This window comes from Gymnoscopelus microlampas (genome assembly GCF_963454915.1).
Source record: "Gymnoscopelus microlampas genome assembly, chromosome: 2".
NCBI classification, from domain to species: domain Eukaryota; kingdom Metazoa; phylum Chordata; class Actinopteri; order Myctophiformes; family Myctophidae; genus Gymnoscopelus; species Gymnoscopelus microlampas.
Window position 1 is genome coordinate 19,766,536 of NC_139939.1, and position 13,139 is coordinate 19,779,674.

Genomic DNA, 13,139 nt, shown 5'->3' on the forward strand with positions numbered 1-13,139 from the left:
TCAGAGAGAGAGAGAGAGAGAGAGAATAAGAGAGAGTGAGAGAGAGAGAGAATAAGAGGAATGGAACAGTGCTTTTTGGGGACACAAAACACATTAGGGTGTTCTACAGAATAGGCAAATCGACTTCCCAAATAGCTGATGCAGCCAGTCAAGCTGAAGGCTGGTTAAGGTTGGTGAGACATTTAGGCTAACGGCAGATTGTTTTACTTGAGTAAAATGAATGCCACAATACAGAAATACTCTGTTACATGAAAGACTCCTGCATTCAAAATTTGACTCGAGTAAAAGTACAAAGGTATTAGCATTAAAAGATACTTAAAGTATTTTTTTTGAAGATAGCAGATCTACAGGCTTGGCTATTTTCAAATCGACAATAGACAATAGGTATAACATAGGGCTTATGTGTTTTCTTTGGGGTAAATACGAATCTAAAAGTTTTCAACTAACTGTAGTGGAGTAAAAAGTACAATGTTTGCCTCTAAGACGTCCTGACCTCTGCAGTAACACCACCCATCGCCACACTGCCAGCTCATTAGAATGTTGTGAAGGACACGGAGAAACAGAGCGCAGTGCAACGTGTCAAGCCCCCGTCTTTGCATGAAGAATCTAACTGATGTGGATCTGTGATCGACAGTTCTCTAAACCTCTGAAGGAAGCAGCATTGTTTTGCTACGCTTTGTTTTTTTTCTGTTTCGTTTAGTCTTTAGTTGTTGTTTTTTTGTTGCTTTTTTGATTTGTGGAGAAATATCCGTACTGAAGGAATAGAATGTTATCTCATGTTGTCTAATAGTACCTTCAAGACAATTACAACAGATGACTATGTATACGTACTGTATGTTTCTTACATGCATGCACACAGACCACTCTCTCTCTCTCTCTCTCTCTCTCACACACACACACACACACACACACACACACACGCACACGCACACGCACACGCACACCCACACGTATACATTACCCACAAATGGACACACTCTAGAATGTAAATCATGAAAATACAATATATTGTAAACAGACACTTTAAATGCCAAAAAAAAGAGACTTGGCCCCTTGTCAAGAACAAGTTCTAGTGTGGATTCAGTGATTAACTATTTAATTAATTTGCTTTTTTTTCCTGCATCATGATGATTCATATATTCATTTGCCAGTTTAAAAGGAAGTGTACATTTTGATGCCACATGTAAAAATGAAACAAATATGTTATCATCTTTACCTTTACTTTACCTGCATCATCTAATGTTGCAGGTCAGTTCTGCCTTGCTATGATTTGACTTCTACTGTACAATAGCATGGTGAGGGTATTTTCACAACAAAGACGTTTGACTCCACATCAACAACCTACAAAAGTGGGACATTATCAATGTAACTCTGACTTACCCCCTATAAGTTGTAATACTGCATACCCCAGAGGAAAGCTCAAGTCAATGGATCTCAATAGACTCACGTTTCAGGAAATCTGCGGCTTACTTTTCTCATATCACAATGGTGTGTGGATGTAGCCTGTAACCACATACAAAAGCCACACTCTAATCTTACCCTTAAAGCTGCAATCCGGAAATTATTTGAATGAATAAACCATTATTTTAACCAATCTGTATGCTAGAGTCTGTTGACACAATATAACTGTGTCTGCAGATACGTTTAAACCCTGGTGTCTGGTAGGACGCCTACTAGTTGACAACTAGTACTGCCTGAAGCTAATGAGCGCATACGGTCAGTTGACCCAACCCCCCGGCCAATGAAGTGTGACGTTCCTCTTGAAAGAGCGCTAGACGTTTGGTCTCCCACTTTGAATCCCGGGTTGGGACATGAAACCTTCGGATTGTAGCTTTAACTAACTGTAGGGGATAGGAAATGAATCTGTCCCAGACGGGATCGTCAGAGTTTAGAAGAAATGTGCTAACGTGCTAACGTGCTAACGTGCTAACGTGCTAACCCCGGAAGCACCAGGTGCTTCCGGGGTTAGCACGTTAGCACGTTAGCTAACACGTTAGCTAACACGTTAGCTAAAATCAGTAGCTTAGCACCTACTGATTTTGAAGGCCAACAGGGAAGGAGGACAGGTGGAATGCCAGTGTAGTAGAGTGGCACAGCGCCTCTCTCTGAAGACCAAAATACCTATTGTCTCCCCTTTAGGCTAGTGGATAAGGCTTTAGTGTATCTTCCTGCACGGGAGACCCCGGTTCGAGTCCTGAGTGTAGAAAATAGTGGCCCAGAGCCTCTGCCTGAAGATCACGAGCCTTATGTATAGGCGCAAATTAGCCGACAATAGGCGAACATTCGACGAAAGTAGCCGATCTACCCACGGCGCACCGCAACCCGCGGCGGCGTGAGCTTGTTGATCGGCCATTTCGCCGAAGAGATTTGGTGTTGAGGGAACTAAAAGAGGGGACCACGTATAGACCTCTGGGGACCGCCAGGGGTCAACAAAGTATATAGGGTTTAAGTTTGAGTTCTGATGACCCTATTTCTCACTCACTCTTTTCCTCTCGTTCTCACGCTCTCTCTCTTCTTCCCATAGAGTTAGCAAGATTATTTTTGTAGAGAAATATTAATAAGGATTAAAAAAAAAAAGTTTTATTACTGTAAAGCTTTTGTATAAGAACAGACGTTAAGGTGTTACAATGTTTTTGTTTGACCTCAACTGTGGTGTGTAATTGTTTTATGCATTTACAATCATATTTATTAAATGGAGAGAAGTCTGTTAACTGTGTTTTCATTTTCTTACAATATTTGTACATAAATACTATGTATTTGCCGAAGTAATATTCAACCTATAAAGAAAACAAATCAAACCGGTGTTTGTATTTTGTTTTTGTCTTTCATCTCCAAGAACTTAACGGTATTGTAAGTGATGTTTTTGTTAAAACAATGTTGTTGTTTTATGTTAAAAAACATTAGTTATATCTATATTCTGATAGTAATCATTGCTATAGTGTTTGTTCAGTAGCAAGGGTCTCCCCATCTCAGATCAGGAGAGAGTACCCAAATATTAGCTTCAATTTAGTGTTCTAGTTCCAGTTTTGACTTCCAATTTCTTTGTGTCATCACTTCCTATTTCACTTCTTTATCCTGTATCCTGAATGAGGTCTCTCTCCTGATTGGATACAATTGGTATCCTCACTTGAAAATGTGTTTTCTGTTTACTAAAGGCCTGGAGAGACAGGGAGACCCCTTGTTAATGAACAGACACTCTATAATGAGCCAATTCACTGATTCTAACACAAAAAAAGGGGCTGGGGGGATCACTTGCTGCAACTTTATTCACCCACATCTCCTAATCTCCCATTCTTCCTGCTACTCAGTTTGTGGCAGATTTTCCAGCACAAGATGACTTCTAGTTCTATAACTGCTCTTCATCTGAAACCGCGCCGTTACAATGATCTGTATCCGTGTGAACACTAATGACCACTTTAATTGCTAGATCCATTTCAACTGCCTAACATTTCACTTGACAGCGACAGGATAACAAGACTGAAATAGCCTGCCGGGTCTCACCTCGGCTGCCTTAGTCTATTGGGCATGCATGCATGTTTTTAATAGGGGATAGTCAGGGAGGGGAGGTTAAAACTCTCATGTTTTGAAACACGACTTGTTATTGTGATTCCCCTTGTGTATGAGAAGGAGCCGTGTTTTAATTATACATCAGTATTTACTTTAGGTAGATATAGAAGATATGTTTCTGAGTTACTTTTAGCTCTGTTCAGTAGAGCAAGCTTTGTGGTTAAGTTGCAGTTTGGCAAGCTGTAACTTAACCACAAAAATAGCATGGAAAAAATGTATACTTTCAAGCTCACAACGCGTCACACTGAGACACGCTGTGAGCTTGTAGATCGGCTATTTTCAGCGACGATTTGTAGTGTGAAAACAGGAGGGGAACTAGTACAGTGGGCGACTAAGGTCAACTAAGTAAAGAGCACATCTACATCAACTGAATAATGATGACGACGGTGCATCCATCAGGCTAAAATAAATACTAATGTCATGGTTATTCTCACGATGTAGACATCCAGAGTCTTGCATTTGTCCTTCACAAAACGAGATCAGAAGGAATGGGGACTGCAGGCCACAGATCTGCTACAAAGCGAGTGTTCATGAGAACAGATATGCTGGGTGGTCGTGGATGGGGTTTGGGGGGGGGTGACAGCTCAAGGGACTCGTTAATCTTTTTTTTTTTTTTTTTTTTCCAACGATGCCCGAGTGCCCAGAGGAAAGCAGCAGATTACCCAGAGATCAATGCCAGCGGGGGCTGATAGTGCTGACATCTCAAGGTAGAGCACAGTGCAGTGGCCTCACGGGACCTCTGCAGCCAATAAGGAGCGGTGTTAGCACCACAGATACAGCGTGAAGGAGAGCCACAGACATGGAGGAGAAGTAAATAGCAGGAGGATTACACAACATGTTACGATGTGCTACTGTGTGACTCCTACAAACGCCAGTGGTGGGAAAAGTACTCAAACGTTGTACTTTAACTAAGTAAGCGTATCAATACTGCAATGTACAAATACTCCATTACAAGTAAAAGTCCGGAATTTAAAATGTACTTGAGTAAAAGTACAAAAGTATTGGCATAAGAATGTACTTAAAGTACCAAAAGTAAAAGTACTCATTATGCAGAATGTCCCATTTCACAAGTTTTCCAAAAAAATAAATATTTTGAAAATAGCAGATCTACAAGCTCACAATACAGATTGTGTAGATCGGCTATTTTTAAATGGCCGAAATATATTTGTAGGGCTGAAGTGGTTAATGTATGTTTTGTAATAATAATCTAAATCTACAAAGTAAATATAGTAACTCAAGTTTTCAAATAATTGTAGTGGAGTAAAAGTACAATATTTGCCTCTGAGATGAAGTGGAGTACAGTAAAAGTAAAAGTACTGAGAATTAGAAATACTCCAGTAAAGTAAAAAAAATACCTCAAAACTGTACTTAAGTACAGTACTTGAGTAAATGTGCTTAGTTACTTTACACCACGCTAAACTGTAAAACGCAGATGGGCAGGCCCCAAGTAGCCGATCTACAACATTTCTGATCAAGTTCACAATGTGTCGCAATGCAATGCACTGTGAGCTTGTAGATCGGCTATGTCCCGTATGTTTTAAATGACTATGGTGCTATACAGCGAGAGTCCTGTACTGTATCTAGCCTATCTGTAGAAATATTTGTAGAAATGTCATCATTTATTCTATTACTATGCATGTAAGGGTACGAGCTGGGTCAAATATTCACAGTTCTTGTTTCAATGTACTTGGAGGCAGGATGGATTTGCCACAATGGACAACATAAGGGTAAATTTAAGGTAAAAGGCAATCATGGCCTTTCCTCTAGCACCACCCGTAGGCCAGAATTCCCACTTGCAAACAAACCATCTCAAAATGGAATGGTGGATTGCTATGGGTGGATTATGAAACACAGAGGGTAAACCCTAGTCATTTGAGTGACCCCCATCACCTTTTTCAAGCATTGTCAACATCAATGATCATGATAGATGTTATTGTACCCCCCCAGCGAATTACCAAAGGGGGAGGAAAGGCACACCAACGTGGAAGGAAGTTGCACTACAAAATAACGGTTGTAATACACTGTTTAAAGACAGATTAAAGACACATTTTCTTTAATCTGCCATGTTTTGGCATTAAGCTGTCACAGTTTCTGATGAAGGCTTAACGCCGAAACGTGTCAGATTAAATAAATTGTTTAACTGACTGACAGTGTCTTGCAGCCTTTATTTTGGAGTACTGTTTCCCTCCATCTTGGTGGATTTAATCCCATTGAGTTTATCTTGTTAGCTGAGCACCCACGGCCAAGGAAGGCAAATGGAGGATGGCACCAGGCTCCAGTTTTAGAGGTAAGGCACACCTCATGATCTTAGTCTCATCCCTAACCCTTTTCTCTGATAGGAAATGTTATGACAGTCTGTATAAGGATCATAAAATGAGGTTGGTCAGGGTCATTGTCAAACAAACAAAATGGCTGCTCTTGGAGACAAGCTATGAAGCTGACAGTTAATTAAACAATACCAAATGTTGCTGTGAATTCTCTTTATGAACTGATCAATTAAGGACTAGGACTACATTTAAGGTCTTCAGAGCAGACAGATCATTCCTACAAATCCACCCATCCCTTATAAAGTTATTTTGCTAAACAGCCATAGGCTACGGCTTTTATTGTGACTTTGAACTTTGCCCGTTTCAACCTAAAAGTTAATCAGGTCTTTGGGGCAGCCTTGTGATCATTACTGCCAAGTTTCATGAAAATCTGGCCATCTGCTCTCAAGTTATTTTGCTAATATTCTCTGCCTATGGGATACAGAGGTCATACCCCCAGCTAGCTGTGTAGTGAATTGTTTCTCCTGTCCTTCCTGTGCACTTGCCTGCTCCTGCAGTCCGCATAATCTCCACTCACTCCTCCTTAAGATTCAATGCTAGGTCCTCAGTCTTTGGCTCCCTTTTCACACCAGTGTTGATTTCATCGACTAAAACTGTGACTAGTTTTCGTCGACTACCTTTTTTCACGAAAACTAAAAAACTAAGCTGTGATGACTAAAACTAAGACTAAATATATTGACAATTTTGTCGACAAATAAAAACTAGACTAAAATGTTAGTGAGGCACTAGTGTAGAAGAGATCCAGTAGAACTAAAAGACGAGTCATTTTATGTTTGGTTGCGCTCGGGTGTTGCGCTCTGAAAATAGCAGATCTACAAGCTCACAACGTGTCGCGCTGCGACGCGTTGTGAGCTTGTAGATCGGCTATTTTTAGCATGCTACCACGTGTAAAATCAGCCATTACGACGCCATAATGGCACCGCCATCATACATTTTAGTCGACTAACTCAACTGTAGATTTAGTCGACTATAATCTTATGGTCGACTAAGACTAGACAAAAACGAAATCATTTCAGATGACTAAAATATGACTAAAACGAAATGGAATTTCATTCAAAAGACTATGACTAAAACTATATCAAAATTTGCTGTCAAAATCAACACTGTTTCACACCCAGCTTGCTGCTCTCGGGAGCGGCTATAGAGTCCAGATGTTGAACATGGCGAATCTGAGAGGCCGCTTTCATCTTATTATTGCATCAGGTGCGCCATCATGGGGTCTGTCTGGCAGACTGGTACCTGACACTGCATTGCTCCTGAGGAAGTATGGTAGCAATCAATTAGTTTCCAATCAAAGACGAGGGCCGCCGGTCTTCTCGCCCGCTTTGTGCTCCCTTAACCATTGTCTTCCCAGACTTCAACACAAGGCAGTGGAGCAGTGGTTGGTCAGATGTCCACTTCATGTGCTTTATTTAACCTTTCTTTTGCTATATCACCCCTGTGGCTCATACTGTAAGTAAGCTAAAATATGTATACTGTAGTATTGAAAAATATGATCCGACCCATTTCTGATGTTTTGTATAGTAATAAAATGCCACACCTTTGCAGATAACACGTTTGTTGAAATAATTGATCCCCCTATACCTAAAATAGATAACACATCAACAACAGCTACTCTAGCTTGTGCTCAGAATATACAATATATATGCACGGTATATGCACTTCTAAATGAATTACAGCTTGCCTTTTAAGGCCCCTAAGACAACGTGGAGTGATGCTAGGTCCAGATAGGCCACGAGACCGCCCTGGTTGGCCCAGAAGTCGGCCCCTGTACTCTCAGTGCGGGGCTGGTGATAGGTCATTTCTGCCTGGACGAGGTCTCCTCCAGTGCTGGACTGGCGCAGACATTCACTCAGGTCCACCACCCCGCCCCCGAGGGCCCGGAGCAGAGCATGCGGTGCACACGAGTCCCACTTAAAGGTGCTTCCCCCTGAGAGGACGTAGACGTCGGCCAAACCCTGGATCACGCACAGTATCTTATAGCCGGCTCCGGAGGCGTACATTAACTTGTCCGGGCCGCCACACAGAGGGGCCAGCGCTTCCCTCACCGCCTGCTTCTCGCTGGGGCTGAGGACCACCGACAGGCCTCCTCTCTCCCCTCCTCCGCTCTCGGGTCGGGAGACCGAGCAGGCGCTGACGTTTCCACACGACACGCCCCAGAAATGCTCTCCTCTCCAGCACCCGGTGGCTGGATCCTTGTGGTTGAAAGGCTGGTTGATGACACCCATGACCGCTTCCCCCGTGTTCCTCAGATAAACCCCGATGAGAACCAGGGCACAGTGCAGACCCGATGGAGACAGGCGGCCCTCTTCCAACACCTCCTCGCGACCGTCGATGTATTGGCTAGTGGCGTCGATAGGATCGATCCAGATGCTGATCTCAGAGGGACTAAGGGGCACGTCAAGATCCTCCGGTCCCGCGTCGCTTGTCGCTGGGTCTTGGTGAATGGCCCGTGCCAGGAGAGACGCCGCCATCTTGTCACCGTCCAGCACTGTGGCCAGGAGCGCTGCCGTCTCCACCTCTGTCGCACATACGGTCACCGTCACACTCTCTCCAAGCCCGTTTTCAAACCTGTTGGACTCCTCTCCGTGTATGAAGCCGGTCATCTCGGGGAACCGGGCTCCGACATCGTGGCAGATCATCTCTTGGATCACCACGTCAGCGAGTGTCTTGAAGTCCTGGACAAACTCCTTGTTTTTATCATCTCCAGTTTTCTCTTGAACCAGAAGCTGAAAGAGGGGGAGTTCCTGCCTGCAGACCCGAGCCACGTTGGCGGCTTTCTCAGCCACTCGGAGCAGCAGCCGGAGTATATCAGTCATGGAGATGAGGAGAGGGGGGAGAAACGCTACGTGACGGATCTGTTCCTGATCTGTAGCGTGTTTGGAAGCGGCGCTTCCTGAACCAAGCCACCGTCACAGAAAGTAGAGTAAGACACAGAGTGACCCCACAGTATTTATACAATGTAAATACAGTAATAATATGTATACACTTACGTAAAACTTGCCAGTTCTAGTTTCATTACGTCACCACTATAGGTTTAAAACGTTCAGCAGCGATGCACCGAGGTACACATGTCTCTTCCTCTCATTCCTTCTCTGTCTTTCTCTCTGATCACCTTCTTCCTCACTCCGCCACGAACCCTCTGCCAATTACCGCAGGTTGCTCTGATGTGAACCCATAACATCCAATCATCCAGCCCGTCCCCCAAAGGAACTTTCTCGCTCAGTCCATGCAGGACCATGGTACTTGGCCACACAATGGTCCATCAGGTCTGGGAACAGCGGGGGTCCACATGGAGACCCTTACGGTCTGTAACACTGAGAGTGTACAGTGTAGATTGGGGTCACACAAATGGGGTCCGTGGCCGATGTATATGAAGTTGGGGGTCCTTGAATTTCAAAAGGTTGGGAATCACTTGGAAAACACATTCCCTCTGGCACGCATTGGTCATCCTGGTGTACATATCGGTCATAATCTGCCCGTGCCATGTGCCTTCGTTGGATCCATGTCTGTTGTGTTTTATAGGAACAACAGTCATGAGGTCCAACCCAACCACCTCAGAACGTGGACCAGTTAAGGATGACCAGCCTTTTATCGTTCGGCTGGGTTTGCTCTTGTCATCTTAATGAGGTCACAATGAGTCATCCATGCCCAAATATGGAGTTCCAGGTCAGTTGCTAGTCAGAGTATTCTGACTAGCAACACAACAGTGGTAACCACAACACCCTGGAGTCACTCAAACATATTAAGTAACTATATGGCGATCTCATCCGTCTATAAATGCACATCTCTGCGTATCTGTGTATCTGCGTCTGCATGTTTGTACTTCACATTATCTCGAGACGTTTCCGATCAGTCGACTTTGAACTTGTCGCCTGTATTGCAGAGGACATTGCGGTCTCCAATGCCTATAATGGGTAGTTTGGGTACTGCACAAGTACTCTGACAACGGGGACAACGCACAATCTTAAGTGTATTTCTGTCCTACGCGTATCCCGAGAAACGTCCAACCAATCAACTTCAAACTCGGTGTATGTGTGTGGAGTTGGACGGATCAGCGGATCTCCAACAATACCTAAATCCACAAATCCACAAATCGGAGCAGGAAAGCAGAGCAGCCTTGTCCCTGAACTTGAATTGTTTTTGTGAATTGTTTATATCTTCACTATGGCTGATTGAGGACAATTAATCAGAATAATAGTTATATTATTTGCAACCATTAGACACCATTAGACAACCATTAGGCTATTTATTAAATATGAGCTTATTATAATTTGCTTAGTAAAGACTACTACTACTACTACTACAACAACAACAACACAGAGATAATTTAGAATGCATCTAAGTAGCTTTATATAAAAACAACAGACACATATAAAAAGAAAAGAAACAACATTACCTGGAGGCACAAACTGAGGTATGATAAATTCCAATTAAATGTGTAAACCCCCACACTTTACACGCAGATACATCTGAGTTCCCAGAAGCTCTGCTTTTAAATCAGTCACAAATTTGCTCATGTTTCAGAAATGACACCCAAAGATTCCAGTACAAAAAACTAAGCAAACCACATGAACCGTAGCATCCTGGGCATGTCTTAACAGGCCAACATTCAGCGAGAATAGCAGAGCTACAAGTTCACACACTTGTTGTGAGCTTTTAGGTTTATTTTCGGTTTTGGAGGGGGGAAAAAAGGAGGGAACAAAGTACAGATCTCCTGAGGGCCCCGGCCAACAAAGTATATAAAAACGTTTTTTTTTTAAAGTCAAAGAATTTGTCAAAAGTTGAGAAAATAGCAGATGTATAAGCTAGTAGATCTGTAGATCTGCTATTTACGCTATTATTAGGGATTAAGGGTCCTGGGATATATGTTTTGTAATAGATCACCCTGGGCTAGAGCTAACGTATCTGAGAGAGAAACTCTCTGAGCGAGGAGGGCAGGAGGAGGACAGTTTGTTACTTTTGCTGAGGGATGTGAGTGTGCATGCAGGGTTTTGTGGGCACATGTTGACAGCATGTTACTTTTGCTTGAAGGGTGTGTGTGGTCTATTGCCTATATAATTTACATTCCTTCGTACAAATCCAGCTATATGTCTGAGTCCCGCTGTCAGTATATAGGCTACATGCGGGTATGACAGGACTCTGGGGTTAAAGCCACTCTGATCCATGACGCCAGTCACTAGTGTGCAGCTCTCTGTTTGCTGTCCTGCCATACCGAAGCAGCAAATAGGAGGGCTGGATGACAGCTAGCCTACCTCCTTCTGAGAGGGACTCACAAACACAACCAGCGGTGGACAGTAAAGAAATACATTTACTTGAGTAGTGTACTTAAGTACATGTTTTGAGTATCTGTACTTTTGACACTATTTGTAGGAAGGGGAAAAGTACATTAAGAATTCACCACATAAGCTCTATTTCAAATAAAGTGAAAATTGTTTTCTTGTTTATGCGCTATTAGTACCGAAGTCCTGACGTCACTCGTTCATCCCCTGGGTCGTGGAAGTAATTTCTCTGAGGTGAGAAAGGTGGCTCTGTATCGTTTATGATAGTCAGTCGCTCATATTTGATACAGTCTGTTTTTGGCGAAAATGTAACTAATTCGGCAGCGGTAGCCTAACATTAGCGTTTTCTCACCGTCAGTTGATGCTTCATATCCATATGAGTCAAACCGCCAGGATCAATTGTTTATGTTTGGAATACAGTTCTTATGACGCGATGTTAAACAAGTCTATGGGAATTCAGAGGGGGGGAAAAAACGTGACCCAGGTAGGATGCGTAAATTACGTCAGACTTCAGTAGCCTGGGACCAGACGAATCTACCAGTGCAAAAAACAATTGCACTCGGTGAATTGGGTCTGGCACCGCTCCGTTGTGAATCCATTTCCTGCTCCAGAAGTCTGGGGTGACCAATCAGGGCCCAGTATTCAAATATGGGAGACTGTGATTGGTAGTTGGTTGTAGGTCTAACCAATTGCATCCAGAGCCATTGTTTTGATTCCGCCCCCTTGGAAAAAAAAAACGTCCTCATAGAAGCACCAGACTCATATCCACGCAGTGATAGTCTGGCTATGCGAGGCTAAGACTTCAGTGCTCTATTGTCTCTGTTATTAATGTCTTTTGCCCTAAAAATATGGGGGCGATGTCTAAATTTCAATACGCATGCATTACTATTAAAAAGAAAATGTACTGTGTATTTGTCCTTTTTAATACTTAGACTTAAAAAGAATTAAACCACACCATGTTTATAAAGCATGTATCCAGTGCTTTAACTCAAGTACAGACCGAGCAACCTTCACTTGTAGTTTAGTAAAATTTGACCAGAAGTACCTAACCCGAACCCTAAACTATAAGTAATGGCTTTGAGTACATTGCCCACCACTGGAGGGATTCACAAACACAAACCCTCCGAGTGAAGCTAGTATAGGAGATGGATTAAGGTGTCAGATTGTGAGTATTTCTCACAGCAGCTCCACAACAACCTGAATGGGAGCCAATGCGTTGTGTGTGTGTGTGTGCAACCGGCCCACCACCACCCACAGTCTCCCAGGAAGCTCCAGGGACCAGTGAGCCGAGGAGGTCACAAAGGGCACAGAGCACACCGCCTCCACTCACCCCCCCCCCCCCCCCCCCCCCCCCGCCCCCCCCGATTCTAGCGTAAGCAGGGTCACAGCGAAAGGCCACGGCTAACAAGCCCAACCATCCACTCTGTTCCCTCGCTATATGCTGCACTCCCGGGGTATCTTTCTCTCTCCCCCTAGAGGAAAGCAGAGATAGAGCGGGGGGACAGCCAGGGCATCTATCAAAGGGAATGTCCCCCCCACACACACACACACACACACACTCCCAGGCAATTTGCATGCTTATTATTTGTCATTGAAAATGGTTGATTTGATTAGGAGGCATTTCCCAGGAGAGAGTGGGACCTTTGTTAGTAACCTTCTTGCTGAGGGGGGGTACAGGACCTTTGATGTATGCATCAGTACAATTACAATTTACTAAAAGTTATACAAATGTACTGAAGTTACTAGTTACTTTGTAGATATAAATCATTACATTATAAACCATACATTAACCACGTAAGCCCTATTTTATACCTAGGCTAATTGAAAATATCCGATCTACAAGCTCACATATGATCTACAAGATGACAAGCTCCGATCTACATTGTGAGCTTGTAGATCTGCTATTTTCAAACGTTTTAGTACTTTTACTTTTTGTACTTTAAGTATATTTGAAAGCCAATAC

The 13,139-nt window shown here is 43.3% G+C and overlaps 1 protein-coding gene across 1 annotated transcript; it reads right to left on the reverse strand.

The window, feature by feature from the left end:
* Positions 1 to 7,567: 7,567 nt before the first annotated feature.
* LOC311061102 (inositol polyphosphate 1-phosphatase-like) lies at positions 7,568 to 8,713 on the reverse strand (the record flags this gene model as incomplete). The annotated part of the gene is made up of 1 exon (XM_084079629.1): positions 7,568 to 8,713. The coding sequence occupies one exon, from the start codon at positions 8,711 to 8,713 to the stop codon at positions 7,568 to 7,570; it is 1,146 nt and encodes a 381-aa protein (XP_083935755.1).
* Between the last annotated feature and the right edge of the window lie 4,426 nt (positions 8,714 to 13,139).